General features: G+C 62.2%; 1 protein-coding gene across 2 annotated transcripts in view; it reads left to right on the forward strand.

Moving 5' to 3' along the window:
* The window catches only part of GRAMD4 (GRAM domain containing 4), a 65,738-nt gene that overhangs the window by 38,726 nt on the left and 9,909 nt on the right, over positions 1-17,103 (forward strand). For both annotated transcript variants that reach the window (XM_002922847.4, XM_034644011.1), the window contains exons 4-10: positions 6,784-6,904; positions 10,704-10,765; positions 12,666-12,798; positions 13,361-13,386; positions 13,981-14,072; positions 15,463-15,554; positions 16,655-16,703. In XM_002922847.4, the coding sequence (XP_002922893.1) occupies positions 6,784-6,904; positions 10,704-10,765; positions 12,666-12,798; positions 13,361-13,386; positions 13,981-14,072; positions 15,463-15,554; positions 16,655-16,703 (575 nt within the window). The remainder of the gene's footprint in view (positions 1-6,783; positions 6,905-10,703; positions 10,766-12,665; positions 12,799-13,360; positions 13,387-13,980; positions 14,073-15,462; positions 15,555-16,654; positions 16,704-17,103) is intronic.

Here is a 17,103-nt window from a genome sequence, read left to right on the forward strand (position 1 = left end):
GGGGCATTGTTGGGGAGGCCCTGATTAAGGGGACACGGCTCTTGGCCACCTGGGGTCCCCGTGTCTCTGACATGGCCTGTGGTTTTGAGCCTGTCCACTCAGCGCTCCTGCGGGTCTCTGGGAGAGCTCTGTGTGTCCACACGTGTTCCCGTGGGCCCGGCTGATGGTTGCCACGTGGCAGAACCCGGCCACGTGTCATGGGGAAGGGAATTCGGGGGTGGCCACGTTAAGGAAAGTGTGGTTTCCCACTGACGCTGCTGGAGGGGCCGAACGTCTGGACGGAGGAGGCGTCTGGGGCTGCCTTGACCTTCAGATGGAGCTGAGATCCATGGAGAAAGTTGGGGTGCATGTGGGTGTTGGTGCTCAGAGGAGCAGATGGGAAAGCAACGGAATCAGAATCCCCCGACCGGGGCTCCCAGGAGCAAGGCCATCCTGACATGAAGTCCCTCACCTCTGTGTTCCCCATGAGAGCAGCCACTGCCCCCCACCGTCCCCATTGCCCCCCACTGACCTGCACTGTCCTCACTGTCCTCTACTGTCCTCACTGCCCCCCACTGTCTCCCTCTGTTTCCACTGCCCCCCACTGTCCCCCGCTGTCCTCCTTGCCCTTCGCTGCCCCCCACTGTCCTCACTGTCCCCCCACTGTCCCCCACCGTCCCCACTGCCCTTCATTGTTCTCACTGTCCCCCACCGTCCCCACTGACCCCGACCACTGTCCCCTACTGTCCTCACTGTCCCTCAGTGCCCCCACATAAAGCAGACAGTGAGAGGGAAATCTCCTTGGCTCTCTGCAAATTCACCCAAGCCCGGTCTTGTGAGCTGCTCACAGAACTGGCCCCCGGGGCACTTGACCAAGCCATGGCTCCTCCCCTTGGAGAGGAGTGCTCCTACCCTGTTTCGGGGCCGTCTGCCCATGAGCACTTGGTTGACAGGTCACCGTGGAGGCTCACTCAGAGGTTCATCCACTGGCTCACCCAGTGAGTCTCGGCTGAGCACCTGCTTATGCCAGGCCCACCGCAGGAGGGTCAGACTGAGTCGAAGTGAGTCCCATGGGAGGAGCCAGAGCAGCGCTCTGTAGGCACATAGGCGGACAGAGATCTCCCATTGCCAGTGGGCGCCTGCCCTTTTGGAAGAGGGTCCCAGGGCCCCACCTGTGTCAGGACAGGAGACCCGTCTCCCGAGGGGCCCAGGATCCAGCGGGGAGCTGTGTCCAGGCTCGCCCCCTGGGGCCAGTATACACACGAGATGTGCTCGCGGGGGCCCCCGGGATGTCTGCCCTGGCCAGGGTGTGGCAGCTTTGTCAGGGCAGTGTTCCCACTTCGACAGAGCCCCGTGCACAGTGCTTGCTCGGTGCGTGTTTGCCGAGGAAGTTGTGTGCAAGCAGGTGGCCTCTCCGAGCAGCTGGGCTTCGTGTGGGGCTGAGAGGAGGTTCCCCATAGAGGCTGGGGCTCTTGGGCTGAGAACATGTTAGGGCTGTGGGTCCCCAATCACCTGAGTACCCCCTGCCGCCTCCCCCAGACGCTGTGTGTGCCAGCAGCCTCCCAGGCAGGTTCTCCAAGGTCAGAGTCCCCAGGAGCCCTGGCACAAGACTGGGGAGGACTTAGGCCTGAAACGTGGGGCCTGGGTGCAGATGTCCTTCAGATGCTGCCCCCCCCCAGTGTCCTCGCCGTCCAGCTCACGGCCAGTCCTCTGCTCCAGCTGCTGGGCGTGTCGCATGAGAAGCTGCCGCATCCTCCTTGCTCACCTGCTGTCCGTTGCCTGTGTCTTCAGTGGCTTCTCCTGGAGCCAGGCTGGGTCCTGGGCTGTCACAGACAGTAAAACAGATGGGGGCTGCGGGCCCAAGTCAGGGGTGCCTGCGATGAATGTAGACTTAGAACTGAGGACCTGTGATGTCCCCAACAGTAAAGAGCAAGATCCATGAGAGAACGTGACAAAATGCCATGTTCGGTTTGTGGGGAGTGTCAGGGAGGGTCCTCAGGGGAAATGGTGACTTAAGATTGAGGGGCAGGGAGTGGGCATCCGCACGTGCAAAGGTCCTGGGGCAGAGTTGGACCATGGGGATTTGAAGACCTAAAAGGAGGTCCCGGTGGCTTGAACCCCAAGAGCCGGGACGAGGGGAGAGCAGAGGCAGACAGAGCTGGTGAGGTGGAGTGGAGACACTTGCCGAGTGGTGGGAATTATCACAAGCCCCTGCCGACTTTCAGGCAAGACGGCAGCAGGTTCTGACTTATGCTTTCAGAGGAACCTCTGCTGTTTGGAGCCAGATTCGGGGGTGTAAGGAGGCCAGCTGGAAACCAGGGTAGGAGCTGAGACCAGCAGAATGCATGGGTTTGGGGGTATTTGCAGGACGTCCCAGCATGTGTGGTCGCGTGCCTGACACAGGTGCCCTTGGCCATAAAGGTGCCTGGCTGGCTACCGTGAGAGGGGTGGGGCCACGCAGCTCTGTCAGTGAGGCTGGGGGCCTTGGCTGGGCTTCCTGCAGCCCTTCCTGTCACCTGCCTCCCTGGCCACCCATCCCTTGCTGCCTGCCCTGGGCTGGGCCGTTTCTGGGTCTAACTTGGAAGTGTCTGCAGCACTGGGTAGAGGTCAGCTCCTCCTCTCAGATCTGCCCCTTGCACGGCCCCTTCATGGACCCTGTTCTGTGCTCCAGGGGAGGGTCAGGAGGCCTCAGTCTTCAAGTCAGCCTAGCTGTGGGGGGCTACCCTGCTTCACCCCAGGACATCGGGGGTCTAGGGGGGAAACTGTGGCTGTGGGAGCCAGGAGGAACCACACCCTGCGGGCTTGGCGTGGCATCCTCCAGGCCCCCTGTTTGGATAGGGCCTTCTCCCAGTGAGTCTCTGGAGGAGGGGCAGGGTGCTGCAGGATGCTGGGGCGCAGGTGCCGGAGAGGGGTGGATCCCAGCAGGGTGGATGCCTGGGAGGGCTCCGAGCACTGCAAATATTTACGGAGCCAGCGGATACCGGCACTCAGGGAACCTCAGTGCTTCTCACTGCTTAGTGACAAAATCCAGCGAGCCACGACCTCCCCAGGCAGGTGGTGTGGCTGGGGCCACGCAGGCTCTCTTGAGGCAGGACGGTCTTCTGACCTTGGGCCTCTTGGCCTCCCTGTGTGCCGTCTGGACAGGGATTCCTGCTGCTCACACCCCGTTGTGCTGTAACCCCGTCTGTGTCTGTGGCCTCCGGCTGCCAGACTGACCTTGGCCTAAATTTTGGGGGCTCAGGCTCAGCCATGTGTCCCCAGGCCTGACGAGGCAGCCAGGACCAGAAAGGAAGCTGTTAGGTCTCCCTGAGCACCTCCCTGCCCCCTGCCCCACCCAAATAGAAGGTTCCTGGCCAGCAGGTCTTCCCTCCAAGCCAGCCGTCCTTACTGTCCACGTCCCCGAGAGCGCGGGGCTTTGTTTGGGTCACTTCATCGCAAGGTCCTGGTGCACGAGGCTGTGTGGTGCTCATTTGTGGAGCAGTGGATGCAGATCTGACACGGGTGACCGCTGACCTCAGCCACCCCCAGGGCTCAGCACCTGCTTCAGTCCCGCCTGCGCCCCGGTGGCCCCAGCCTCAGCAGATTGGTTTGGCGACTTTTAACTGTTTGCCATAAAGGGGAAATGGGCTCATCCGCTTCCAGCCGATGCTCGTGGAGGAGGCTGACCTACAGCCCGGCCCTCGGCAGCCCGGCCCGCGCGGACAGTGTCTGTTCGGGCTGTGTTACTCTCGGGGGGGTTCGTGGCTGGGCCACGGCATGTGTCGGGAGCTGCTATGGCAGCGTCCCCCCTGCACCTGCCTCTCCCTGTAGGGCAGTCGGGGCATCTTACCGGGTACCTGTGTCCTATTTGGATGTGGGGAGCCGAGCCCAGCCCAGCGAGGCAGCCCGTTCTCTGCCCCTCACATCTTCGTAGTCCATCTGTTCCCCGTGGGTGGTGACCCCTCTGGGGTATGATAGAGAACCTCAGGAAGTCAGGGCTGACATCCAGAAAGTGTGAGGGGGTGGAGCGGAGAAGGGGTGAGCCCTGTGTCGTCGTGGCGCTGTGACGAGAGCAGGTCCACCACGTGCCCAGTTTAGAAACAAGACAGAGCCATTCCCAGTGTGACTTGGGTCCCCATCTGCAGGAGCCTTAGGCCTAAAGGAGATGGCCTAGGATTTCCAGATGGACTCCGTTGGACTTTATCATGATACAAACGTTCTGTAATTGGGTTTGCAGAGGACTCGACACTGTCCTTGAGAATTGAGAAAGTCGCCAGCAGCCAGCTGTCATTCCCCAAATGTTTGTGGGTGACCAAGTGGTGGGGGGGTCTCTGCAGGATGGCAAAGGATTTGCCCGCAAGGGTAGCCAGGGTCCCGTGTTCCTGGGCGGTGCCCACTGACCAGAGTTTGCATCTTAGGAACAGTGCAGAAGGCAGGGCCCCCTTGTGCGGCTGCTTCCTCTGGGCCAACTGCCTGGTCAGAGCCTCGGGGCGGCCCTTGGGTCACAACGGAGCTCAGTGGAATAGTGTGGGGGGGGGGCTCTGCAGTGCGGACGGGCTGCAGGGTGAGCAGGAGGGCTGGCCGGGCAGCGTGGGGACTCCTGAGAAAGACTGAAGCGGGGCGGGCAGCCTGACTCAGCACGGTGTCCTGGCCGAGAGCCTGGTTGGGGCTGGACCACCGGAGCTCGAGCCCTGCTGTGGACTGGATGTCTGTGTCCCCCCCAAATGCATACGGGGGGGTTGGGAGGTGGGACCCCCGGGAAGTGATCGAGGTTAGAAAGGTCGTGAGGGTGGGGCCCCCAGGATGGGGTTAGTGCCCTCAGGAGAAGAGGAAACACCCNATGTCTGTGTCCCCCCCAAATGCATACGGGGGGGTTGGGAGGTGGGACCCCCGGGAAGTGATCGAGGTTAGAAAGGTCGTGAGGGTGGGGCCCCCAGGATGGGGTTAGTGCCCTCAGGAGAAGAGGAAACACCCGAGCCCTTCCTCTCTGCTGTGTGAGGACATCACCAGGCTCGGCTGGCACCGTGATCCCAGACTCCCAGCCTCGGGAGCTGGGAGGAATCGGGGTCTGCTGTTCAGGCCCCCCAGTCCATGGTATTGTGTCCTGGCTGCACGAGCTAAGACATACCCACCTGCATTATATACAGTCTCAGAAATGGGAGGCCCCTCCTGTGCGTAGACGCTAGCTGGCGGTCACCCCTGGGATGGACGGAGGACGGAGGTGGAAGGCGTAGGGGCCTCTGCGGGGCCTGCAGTGTGCTGTNGGGTTAGTGCCCTCAGGAGAAGAGGAAACACCCGAGCCCTTCCTCTCTGCTGTGTGAGGACATCACCAGGCTCGGCTGGCACCGTGATCCCAGACTCCCAGCCTCGGGAGCTGGGAGGAATCGGGGTCTGCTGTTCAGGCCCCCCAGTCCATGGTATTGTGTCCTGGCTGCACGAGCTAAGACATACCCACCTGCATTGTATACAGTCTCAGAAATGGGAGGCCCCTCCTGTGCGTAGACGCTAGCTGGCGGTCACCCCTGGGATGGACTGGAGGTGGAAGGCGTAGGGGCCTCTGCGGGGCCTGCAGTGTGCTGTCTCCGGATCTGGGGTCCAGCGTGTGCAAATGCAGTGAGATATCCACTTAGGATCGGAGTCCCTGTGTGGGCTCCACTCTGTGGGCGTTCCTCTTGCTGCTGTACCAGAGACCGGGGGCCTGAAAACAGCATGTTTATTCTCTTACAATTCTGGAGGCCAGAAGTCCAACAGAATGGGAGTCACGTGCTGGCACGGCTTTGCCCCCCTGGAGGACCTCGGGAGAATGTGTTCCCCTGACTTGTCTGCTTCGAGAAGCCATCCGCGGTCCTCCCCTCGAGGCCAGCAGCCTGGCATCTGCCAGTCTCTCCCCTATCTGACCTCTGACCCTCCCGCCTCTTCTGAGGACTTTACATAATGGTGATTATGATGGGCCTGGAGAACCAGGGTAGCCCCCCATCTCCAGGTCCTTCACCTGATGACATCTGCAGGGTCACTTTGTCCACGGAGGGGACATAGCCCCAGGTCCCCAGAATTAAGCTGGGACCTCTTTGGGGACCGGCCGTCAGCTTATCACGTATTAGAGTTAAAACCACAGCTACGTGGCCCTTGGTTTCCACCACTCCTGGAATAAACGTCAGGTCCTCCTTCTGGGTCTGCATGCCCTGCCCCCGCCCCATCGCATCTGTGACTCCTCCCCTCAGCTCCCAGGCCACTCCTGCCTCAGGACCTTTGCAAGGCTGTTGCTGAGCCTGCCACATGCCCTCCCCCCAGCAATCTGCCGCCCTGATATTCAGCCCACCCAGGTCCTGACTCGGACTGCAGGAGCACCCCGGCTGCCCTGCCACTGTGCTCCTAGGTCCTCAGCACCCAGCTGGTGGGAGCTGTCTGCCTGCCCCTGGCAGGGGCTCGGCTCTGTGGCTGAGGCCTCCAGACCACACCTGGTGCGTGTGCGTGTCCAGGCGATGTCTGTTGGCTGACCAAGTGCCACCAGGATCCCTTTCTCTGGGGCATCCTGGTGGTGGCGGTGATTTGGTGAGATGCCTTTCATGTGTGTGATTTGCACCTGTTTTGTTTAGTATAGAGCTCCTCACTGCTGCTTCGCCCCAGCTCTCGCCCCCACCGTGTAAGAGGAGCCCCAGTTAATAGTCCCCCTGCAGGGGGCAGGAGAGCTGCCGCGGCCCAGCAGGTGCAGACAGGGTTCCCCGTCCAAGTGCTCTGAAAACCAAGCCCGCCCTCGACGCCTCTGCCACTGGAGGCCAGAGCGGACCTGAGCACCAGTGACCCCCGGCTGTTCTCTCCGTGCAGAGGAGGAGCTCCGGAAGCTGAGAGAAGAAACCAACTCAGAGATGCTTCGGCAGGAGCTGGACCGGGAGCGGCAGCGGCGGATAGAGCTGGAGCAGAAGGTCCAGGAAGTGCTGAAGGCCAGGTGAGGAGGGGTCCAAGGCCCCCCACTGCCCACTCAGACACTTCCTTGCCCGTGAGCCCCCCACAGGATTCAGGCACCCCTCCTCGTGCCATCCTGCTGTACACATTTACCTCCGGGTTCACCTGCCATGAATGGTCACCCTCATCCCAGCAGGCTCCCTCCATCCTGGGGGGTGACAGGTGCCGCCCCAGCTTCTGGAGGGGATGACGTGGGCCCTGCTATGGGATGGAGCTGTCTCCGTGTGTGGCCTCCTCTTGCACCTCCTACCTCTGCCCACACGAGCTGGGGTCCTTCCAGAAGGGTATTTGTAGGTTCTGAGAGCTCTGCTCTCCCTGTCCTGATAGAACCCCCAGGAAACTCCCTGTCTGTCCACACAGCCTGCAAGCTGGTGGCCTGGCAGACAAGGCCACTGCTGGGACAGCCCAGCCAGAACTGGTTTCTCCGTGGATGAGGGGACTGTTACTTTCGAGCGTCGTCTCCAGCTCTGGCTCTGAGGACACCCACACTCCAGGCACCTTGATGCATGGGGTTTAGTTGGTGGAAAGGAAATACCTCCTTCTGTTTCACGGCCAGATGCTGGCTTCCTGTCAGGTCTTACCCATGGTTGTCGGCTCCTGGGAGCTGGTGGCATCTGCTTCTCTTTGGAGGAAGGGTCCTGTGTTCCATGCTCTGTAGGCGTTTTTGACGACTCTTAAGTGCTTTTGGGCAGCCTTGAAGTAAGGCCATCTTGCCTGTCCCCGCAGGGCTGTTGTAGGGTTCTCTGGGAGTCCGTGTGGGGGCCTCGAGCTTGTTAGGGGAGGGATGCACCCTACTTTCCCATTCTGCCCCGGCTATGAGGCCGACAGCCCTTCCAAGATGTTGGCACATGGGCCTCAAACTTGTTGGACCTTCTTCCGTGGAAATCTGTGGATGTTTTCATTATGTAAAGGGGTGCAGCTGGGGACCTGACCCACAGATGCTGAGAGATTCAGGGACTGGCACTGTCCCAGGTACATGGCCGGCTGTAGGTGCCTTTTCCACCCGCCGGCCACGGCCAGCCTTCTGTGGCACGTCTCTGCACCGTGTCCCCGACAGAACGTGCTCTGTCCGGTGCAGATGTGCGTTTCTGTACAGCTTTGCCTGGAACCATTGGCTGGAGGAGGCACTTCCCCGGGGGTGTTGAGAGGTGCTCGGCTGAGCAGAGCCCGTGTGCCTGCCCTCTCCTTGTAGGGCCCACGTGCTCTGCTTCCCACCCCCTGCCCAGCCCAGCCTCCTCATTCCTTCTGCAAAGCCTCTTCCAGTTCTGAGGACACAGAGAGACCAGCTGGGTGGTCACAGTAAAGGAACAGCAGGCCAGGACCGAGGAAGCTAAGGGTCCTGGGATGCACTGGCTGCCCCTCTGCTTTACATGGGTGTGGGGCTTAGGAACCTTCTCGAAATGCAGACCTGAAGGGGGGGGTACAGGGAGAAGCAGGTTCCATGCAAGTGACGACCTGTTCTGTTGTTGCCTTGATGTCTGGGGTGGCCGTGGGCCGTCCCTGGTGGGTGAGTATGTGGAGGGAGACCCCCTTCACACACACGCACACGCCCTCCCAAGCTGCAGGCGAGCTGCAGGATTGAAACGTGGTGATTAGAGTCTATCTAAACCTCTGTTTTGCTTTTAAAGAAAATTCCCAGAAAATCACCTTGATCGAAGCTTCTCTATTAGTAGGCAGAGGCTTTGTCTCGTTAGGGGTCCAGAAGCAGCACAGAAACACTGCCCTTCTGACGTGTACCCTCTGTGGTCGGGCCGTGCCTGCCGCTGCCCCTCTGCCCGTCCTGCTCCGGGGCTCGGCTGGCACACGCTCGCTGGGGGCCACTGTGTGTGGGATGAAAGGGACCCTGGTGACTGTCTGGTGTCCCCAGCCTGGGGCGGGGGGCCGGGGCAGAGCGACCTGGTGCCCGGCCCTGGCATAGCGCTTCTTGTGGGCTTTGGTGCCCCCGGCCTCCAGGGGCTGCAGGCCGGAAACCCCACTTCAGGACAGCAACTCGGGCACGTCCCGCTGCGGACTTGTTTGGTTGGTGGCTGGACGTCGGCGTAGGTTGTTCAGAAACATCTCAGAGAATCCGGTTGTTAGAAACCCTTTTTTCTGATTGAGGTCACGTGGCATTTATGTTTCCCTGAAGTCACCCTGCTCCCTTCCTGCCTTCGCGGGAGCTGCGGGTGGGACTGCGTGCCCCGCGTGTCGTGGGCCGGAATGTCCTGGTGCACCGTCTGCCCTGCCGTCCGTCCGTCTCTGTCCAGCGCATGGAACAGGCACTTACCATTCCGTGTTTGGGGTGATGGGAAGGGGCCACAGTTCCTACAGCTTCCTTCCCCGAAGGAGCTCGCGGCCCGTGAAGGTCTAAATACCTGTGTGTTTCTAGTAGGGAGCGTGTTGGAAAAACTCCACAGCCAGGGACCACGCACACCAGAAGCCCCCACCCGTGTCTCTCAGGCGCGTGCGTCCTCTTGGCGTCCACTGGGGCCCAGGCTTGGGCGGAAGACGGTTCGTTAGTGCCTCTCAGATGAGCCGTGTCTCTTCCAAAACCTGCAGGCTGGGCAGAGACACCGTGCCGTGACGCATGCCCGGGAATGGAGGGCACTCGGCCGGGTCCTGGCGTCTCCCACGTGCCCGGGGCTCTTCTGTTCTCAGTAAACCCCCATTTGTCAGTGGTCGCTTTGGGCGTGGACAGTTGCTTGGGCAGCCTAGCCACAGGGTGGGGCGGGGGTGGAGGCCCGACCTCCCCTGGACCGTGGCTCCCTTCTTGGGGACTCTGCGTCTGTCTTGTGTCTTCCCCATCTGTTGCTCAGTGAGGCTGCAGGCCTCGCCCACCCTGCTTGTCTCCCGGCCAGCTCTTCCGTACCTCCCTCTCTGGTGACAGTTGAAGCCTGCAAACCAGGTCGGTTCATGGAAGTGTGGCATGAAGTCCCACTGTGTGAGCAGAGCAGAACCCGTGTGCCCTCCTCACTGCAGCCCAGGGTGTCTCCCAACCCTACCATCTCTGTCCTGGAAGAGTCTTCTGTCCCCCCCAAGACCCTGCTGAGGTTTGCCTGGGGCATCACTTTTCCCACATCCTGGGGTCCCTGTTGGACTGGGAGCCCCAGGAACAGTGTGGTGCCTCAGTGGCCTGGGCCAGTGCAGAACAAGGCAGGCTGGTCAGCCGAGGCACGAGATGCGGCCTGGCCAGAGCTCCACCCAGGGGCCGGGGGCTGGGCCAGCTGTATCAGGTTCCGTGGCCAAAAGCCGGTTCAATAATGGGGGTCTGGCAGGTGGACAGAAACTCCAGGAGAGTGCTCTGAGGCTGGGTGACTGCTATGGTCTGCGGTGGCTGGGCTGCAGGGGCAGGAAGCCAGGCAGGTGGCTGGCATAGGCCGAGCTGGGACCTGGGCACAGCTGGCCAGCGCAGGGGGTCCCCCAGCCTGTGGCCTTGCGTGCTGCTTGCTGAATATGTCCACTGATAAGCATCTTTTTTATCAGGAGGCTGGTTAATTAGTATAAGGGCTGTTTATTCTGAACTTAACGGGAAGAACCAGATGTGTTCGTAGGAGTGGACAGAGTTGTGTGTTTATGAGACATTTTTTATTTGGTCCTTAGAGTGTGCCCATCGTGAGTGTGGCTCAGAGCCGCCCAGCCTGGCCCACGAGCAGCATCTGCGCCCTAAACTCCCAGAGGGGGCCCTGCGAGCTGGAGCAAACGCTCGCGTGCGGCAGGCTCCCTGTGAGTGCTAGCATCTTCTGGAGCCCGCCCTCATGCTGTGTTTTGAACTAACAGGATTCTTGCTTCTTCCCCTCTTTAAGAACCGAGGAGCAGACGGCTCAGCAGCCTCCGAAGGGACAGGCCCAGGTCAATAATGGAGCAGGTAGGCCCCCACGGGCGGCCGGGCCGGGCAGTGGGGTGCGTGCTGGTCCTGTGCCCGGGCAGGCCCGCTCACGCTGGGGGCTCCTCCCGTCGGGCCGGCGCAGGCGTCTCCAGTCGTGAATCGGCGAGCTGTCACAGCAAACGCAGGTCATTCAAAGAGACGTGATTTTATTTTCCTGTAAGAAGACCACGCGGCCCCTGTTTCAGCCCTTGCTGACAGAGTAGTGTCAGTGTCGTCACGCTGGCTTCTTGGCCACTGACCTGGTGGCCCAGGTCCAGAGGCTGGTGGTCCTAACGAGGGACGAGCAGGCAGTAGGGGCCACTGAGGTCGGTATGTGCCCGGCCCTCCCCATTCAGGATGCACAGTCCCTTTCTCTGTACCTTTTCCTCCCGCCCTGAGCCTGTTCTTTGTCTTACCCCCTCTGCCCTTCCTAGAGCTGTCCCAGCAGCATACTGGATCTTTTGTCCAGCTCTCTAGGGGTCCGATCCGTGGTGGGCCTGGCCCTCCCGTCTCCTAACCTAGGGCCCGTTCCCGCAGGCTGTTCCCTCGTGCCTGTGCCAGGAGCGCACAGCTACCCCGGAAGGGCCTTAGGGCTAAGCCCGACTCAGATACAGGTGAGGAAACCGAGACCCAGGAGGGAAAGCCTCTTCAAGGGGCACCCACCACGTGGAGGCCCAGCTTGGACCTGCGGGCAGGCCAGTACAGGTGATTGGCTGCTGTGCCCCTTGGGTCATGGGCTCCACTCCGGAGACCCAGCATCCAAGCCAGGAGCAGCACCAGAGACCCCAGGGTCCCCGCTGTGCCCCGTGATTGAGGACTCTCCTGCACACGTGGGAAGTGCAGAGGAGTGGAGGGTGGAGACACTCCGGGTGCCCAGGCTGAGGTCCGTTCTGTAGCAGTGGTCGCTGGTGCGGTGGGAGCTGAGGTGGGAGACGGGGACCGTGTGCTGCGTGATGCTCCCCACCCTGCAGCCAGGGCGCACGGCGGAGGGGGTCCGCGGGGCCTGAAGCCCGTCTGCTCAGGCAGCAGGCCCGGCCTAGACCTGGGGCTCGACACACTGCAGCCCCCTGTCTAACTTCACGTGTTTAAAATATTTTTACATTTTTAAACTGTTGGAACAAACCAGATGGATATGGATTTCACATTTCAACGTCCGGAGTGTGGTTTCAGGGGAACAGGGGCAGGCCTGTTAGATTCAGTCCTGCCCATGGCCGCTTTGCAGCCGTCAAGGGGGCTGTCTGCCCACCCATGCCCAGCGGTGCTGAAAACATTCATGCTCCGGGTAGGGACGAGAAGCCCCCAGGCCCTCCCCATCCCTTCCCTCCCTGAGAGCCCTGCCTTTTCTCCCTGCCTGGGCAGCTCTGTGCACGCAAACCTCAGCCCCTTGGAGAGCCTCTGCAGGGGGCCGCCTCCGTGCTCTCCCTCTCCTCACTCGTGGTGGGACAGCGCCCCCTGCTGGCGACTCCGTGCCCTGCAAGCACTCATGCGCCGTGGTTTTCTCCTGGTTTTCTGAGTCTGTGTTGTGGGCCCCTCTCGGAAAGGGCTTGGCCGTGCTGAGCAGAGGCCACTTCCTGCCCTGGGCCCCCCCCCCACCAGGACACAGCCCCCGGCCCACATACCCCCTGGCCCTGCCTCGGGTCCCTGGGGTCCCTGGGAGTGAGTCCACCCCCTCCACCAGAGAGAGAAAGGGAGGGTGACGCAGACCCCAGGGCTGGGAGCCGGCGGGGGGCAGCTCAGGTTGGGTGTGACCATGGAGATGCTGTGTGGTCTGTGGTGACTGTGCCAGGCCTCGCGGTGGAAGCGGGTCAGGCTCGGTGCCAGGGAGCGCGTGTTCACAGTCCTCCGTCGTGTTCCTTGCTCCCCCCACCTGCCTGCCCTCACCGGGACCCCATCCCCGCAGACCGGCGGAGCCAGGGGCTGTGCCCCCGCGTCCAGAAGTGGTTCTATGAGAAGTTTGGGGAGTACGTGGAGGATTTCCGGTTCCAGCCCGAGGAGTGCACCGTGGAGACGGAGGAGCCCCTCAGTGCCCGGAGGTAGGGGCCCTCACGGGGGAGGGGGGTGCAGCCCCCAGGGGGGGTGCAGTCACCACACAGAGGCTTCGGAGCCAGGCCTGCATCTGAGTGTCGAAGTGGCTGCCGCCAGGGCTGCTCCAGGGCCTGGCTGTGCCATCTTCCTGATGGAGAGGCCTCCTTGGGGCGTCGAGGGCAGCCGGGGGGGGGGCTTCATGCCGGGTGGCACTGCCGCGTGTCCCTCGCGCTCAGTGCTCTTACTTGTGCTTTGTGACCGATGCCATGTGGGGTCAGTGGTCTGGGGGCCAAGCGCCCATGGCCCAGGCTTCCCTCATGGGGTCCACACCCACTCGGTAAACAGCTTCCTGCACCAGGCCCTGCTGTAGGATCTGGGGGGACCCAGGTTCTGGGACGTGGGCAGGAGATGAGGGACGGTTCCGTAGGTGAGACCCCCCCCACCCCAAGTTAGGGAGCAGTGGTCCCTGCATCCCCGGTCACGCTGTGCTCCCCACGAGCCAGCAGGGGGTGGCGTCGGGGACGCGGGTGCACAGGAGCTGGCCCTCACCTCTCTCTCCCTTTCTCTCAGGTTGACGGAAAACATGAGACGACTAAGTGAGTACCTAGTGTGTCTGTGAGCAGTGTGGGAGCCAGTGGGGCCCCTGAGCCGCGCGTGTGTGGTCAGCGGAGTGGGGGCTCTGTAGTCCTGGGCTAAACGGGACGTCTCTTCAGAAAGATGTTCCCTGGGAGTTCCTTGGGAAGAAGGCTGCTGTTGGAAGCATGTCCGACGCCCCACCCTGTCGATCTGGAGCAGGACAGGATGGGGCCAGCGCTGGCTACCCAGCCCCAGGCCAGGGGCACAGTTTCCCTCCAGGCCTGGAAGCCCCTGTGCAAAGTGGTGCTTTCCCAGATAGTTGCTGGGGCCCAGGCGATGCCAAGTAACACCCCCCCCCAGCTGCCCCTCTCGCGTCCGCAGCTCAGGCGTTGGGGGGGCAGGGAGGAGACAGCCGGCATGTCCCCACGGGGACAGTGGACGGCACGCAGCACCAGTGGCCGGGGGGCTGCCAACAGAGGGTCAGGTGCACCAGAAGCCTGAGTCGTTCGTGGCTCCCTTTGCTTGTTTTGGCGTCCCCCTTCGGCTGCTGCTGCCCCCCTGCCCTCCCGGGTATGGCCGAGCTCTGGCCTCAGCACAGTCTGTTCTGTTCCTAGAGCGCGGCGCCAAGCCCGTCACCAGCTTCGTGAAGAACCTCTCTGCCTTATCCGACTGGTACTCCGTCTACACGTCCGCCATCGCCTTCACCGTGAGTGCCCCCCAGAGTGATGGGGGGGCGTTCTGCCAGCCCTCCAGGCAGCCAGCCAGCACTGTCCCTGAGGTTTCCCTCAGAACACACGCACCTTAGCTCCTGTCTCGAAAGTGGGTTCCGTGTTGCTCCCCAGCCATGGGGTTGCTGCAAGGATCAGGCGAGGGTGTTGGGGGGCGCCGGGGGCCGGCCCGTGTCTACACACAGACAACCCGTGGCTGCGTTCTCAGGAACAGCCCTGCCCGCGCTTTAGTCTGCCTTCCAGGACGAGTCAGGGAGAGGACAGTGGGGAGGCTTGTCTGCCCACGGGGGCCCCGGGCTCCTCCCACTGGGTACCTGGGGGAGGCTCCTGGCAAACGCCTGGTAGCCTGGGGGGCACACTGGGCCTCTGTGGGCCAGCAGTCCTGGGGGAGGGTAGGAGAGCAGCGGCCCGGCATCGGGGTGTGCTCTGGGGAAACTGGACCCGGCTGCCCTGCCTGAATGGTCCCGTGGCGGCCATCCTCAGCCTGCACCAGGAGACCCTCTCGTCACTCAGAGGAGGGCACAGGCCTCCCACCTGCCTGCCAGGCCCTGAGGCCAGAGAGGGGTGGCTGCAGCTCCCCAAGTCCCCATCTCTGCATTCCGGAGGGTTCTGAGACCACCCTAAAGTTCACAGCCTGGCGCCAGCCCCAGGGGGAGATGGGCAAGCACACACAGAGAACAGGACTCAGTGGCTGGGCCCAGCCCTGGCTTGCCCCCGGGGACCCTGCCTTCACCCTTCTGAGGCCTCTGCTCTGTAAGGCCTTTGTTACCTCGGTCCTGCCTATCATCGCCAAGGGATGTGGCCACCATTCGGACCCACCTTCCAGGCCTCTGCCTGAACCCCACTGCATTCCCTTCTCTGCCCCTTTCTGAGCATCTGCTCTGTGCTGGCAGCTTGCGCCAAGCCCGGTGGGCCCAGAGTTACGGGCCCGAGGGGCACTTGGCCTGGCACACGGCACGTGGTGGGTTCTCAGCAGGCGGTCGGTCAGCTCGCTCGGCTGTGCTGAGTCCTGGTGATGCTGCAAGCTCCAGCACAGGGGAGCCACACCTGGGGCTGGCAGGGACCTCTGCATGGGCTCCGCTGTCCTCTGCCCATCCCAGGCCACGTCCAGTGGCTGATTCATGGGGACTCACCCCTCCCAACCCCCCAGAGCAGCTTCTGTGTCCCACCACTGGCCCCTCCTACTGAGAAAGCAGCTCCTCCCAGGGCTTCTCTGTCAGGCGTTGCCTTCCCAGGCGCTGGGGCCCGGGCTCCCCACCTCCCAGCATGGCTGGCCTGCCTGGTGGGCGGGGGGAGAAAGGGGAGGGATGTGGCCTGTCAGGCTGCCTGACTGTCTCTCTCCCACCCGCTTTCTCTCCAAACCTGCAGGTGTACATGAATGCTGTGTGGCATGGCTGGGCCATCCCCATGTTCTTATTTCTAGCAATTTTGAGGTTATCCCTCAATTACCTCATAGCCAGGTGGGTGAGCTGCTTTGTCCCTACGACACACGGCCGTGGCACGCCTGAGCCGGCGCTGCCTCCCACACGGGTGTGTGGGGAGTGGTCTTCTGACAGGATAGGCTCCCAGCCCCCAGGAGCATGCCCACCCCCACCTGGTCTGCGGGAGCCAGCACTGGGTGGTCGTCAGACTCCCCAGTGGCTCTTTCTGTCCAAGGCCAGCAGGCACCTGCAGGGGGTCCCCCACGCTGCTCCTGTTCAGCGATGACATCCCAGGGGGCTTGCTGGGGCTGCAGTCTCTGTGCCCTGGGAGGCCCTGGGATTCAGAGGGAGAGTCCTTGCCATCACCAGGCCCAAGCAGCGTCGTCTCCGTGCTCTGTGAGCACCCTCCGGGGGGCTCTGTGGGGAACCCCTCGTCCCCGGCTGCCTGGTCTGTCTGAACCCACTGCACAAAGCTCGGCTTCACAGCAGGCCTGAGGAGGGCCCCTGCGGTCCCGAACTTTTTTTTTTCTTTTTAAGATTTTGTTTATTTGAGAGAGAAAGCACATATGCAGGGGGAGGGGCAGAGGCAGAGGGAGAAGCAGACCCCCGGCTGAGCAGGGAGCCCCACACAAGGCTCCATCCCAGCACCCTGGGATCATGACCTGAGCCGAAGGCAGACGCTTCACTGACTGAGCCACCCAGGCGTCCCTCCTGCAGTCAGATTTGTACTTAGCTGTTCAAAAGTTCACACTTTCACCTACGATTTTCCTGGGTGCATTTCTGTGTCTGCTTAAGTTGGTTCATTTGCAAATGTTTTTTGTAGAGAAGAAAGTCTTTACATACCCGGGACGGGGTCGTCTGTGCCCAGGCCAGGCATGAGTAGCAACAACACTTGCCCTTACTGCTGCGCTGACTTATTCTGAAACACCCGTCTGTCCCACCTCTGGGCCCCCAGGGGAGGGGCCGTGAGGGCGACCTTGAAATGTCCACCCTCAAGAGCCGGGGCGCAGCCCTGGTGGTCTTGGCAGCAAACAGAGGGGTTCCGAAGCCCCTTCTGTCCCACACTCCGTCCCCGTTGGGAGCACAGGGCTGGGGATTCAGCGTCCCTCTGTGAAAGGCGTGTGACGGTCTCCTTGCAGGGGCTGGAGGATACAGTGGAGCATTGTACCTGAAGTGTCTGAACCGGTGGTGAGTCCTGGGAGGGCGAAGGTCTCTGTCTCCACCCGGTCAGGTTCCCTGAGTCTCCGGGTGCAGCTGGGTGGATGCCGGGGGGAGGCCTGCCTGGCAAGTAGAGGTCAGGGAGTAGAAGGCCAGCCGCCCCCCAGCACAGAGCCCTCGACGGACGGCCCCCTGCGACCCCCTGCCAGCCGACACCCCGAGTGCCCCTTGCTGGCCCCGGCTTGGCTGTAGAAGCAGCAGGTTGCCATGTTCCCGGCCCGTCCTCACCCTTCCTGGCAGGGCTGATGTGCTATGCGGGGCAGGGGGGCACCAAGGGGCCCCCGGGAGCAGACGGTGAGTAGAGCCAGGATCAGCAAGCTGTGACCGCAGCCCCCCGTCTGGTTTTATAAAGTTTTGTTGGCCTATAAGG

The sequence above is a fragment of the Ailuropoda melanoleuca genome, chromosome 15, assembly GCF_002007445.2.
Source record: "Ailuropoda melanoleuca isolate Jingjing chromosome 15, ASM200744v2, whole genome shotgun sequence".
NCBI classification, from domain to species: Eukaryota; Metazoa; Chordata; class Mammalia; order Carnivora; family Ursidae; genus Ailuropoda; species Ailuropoda melanoleuca.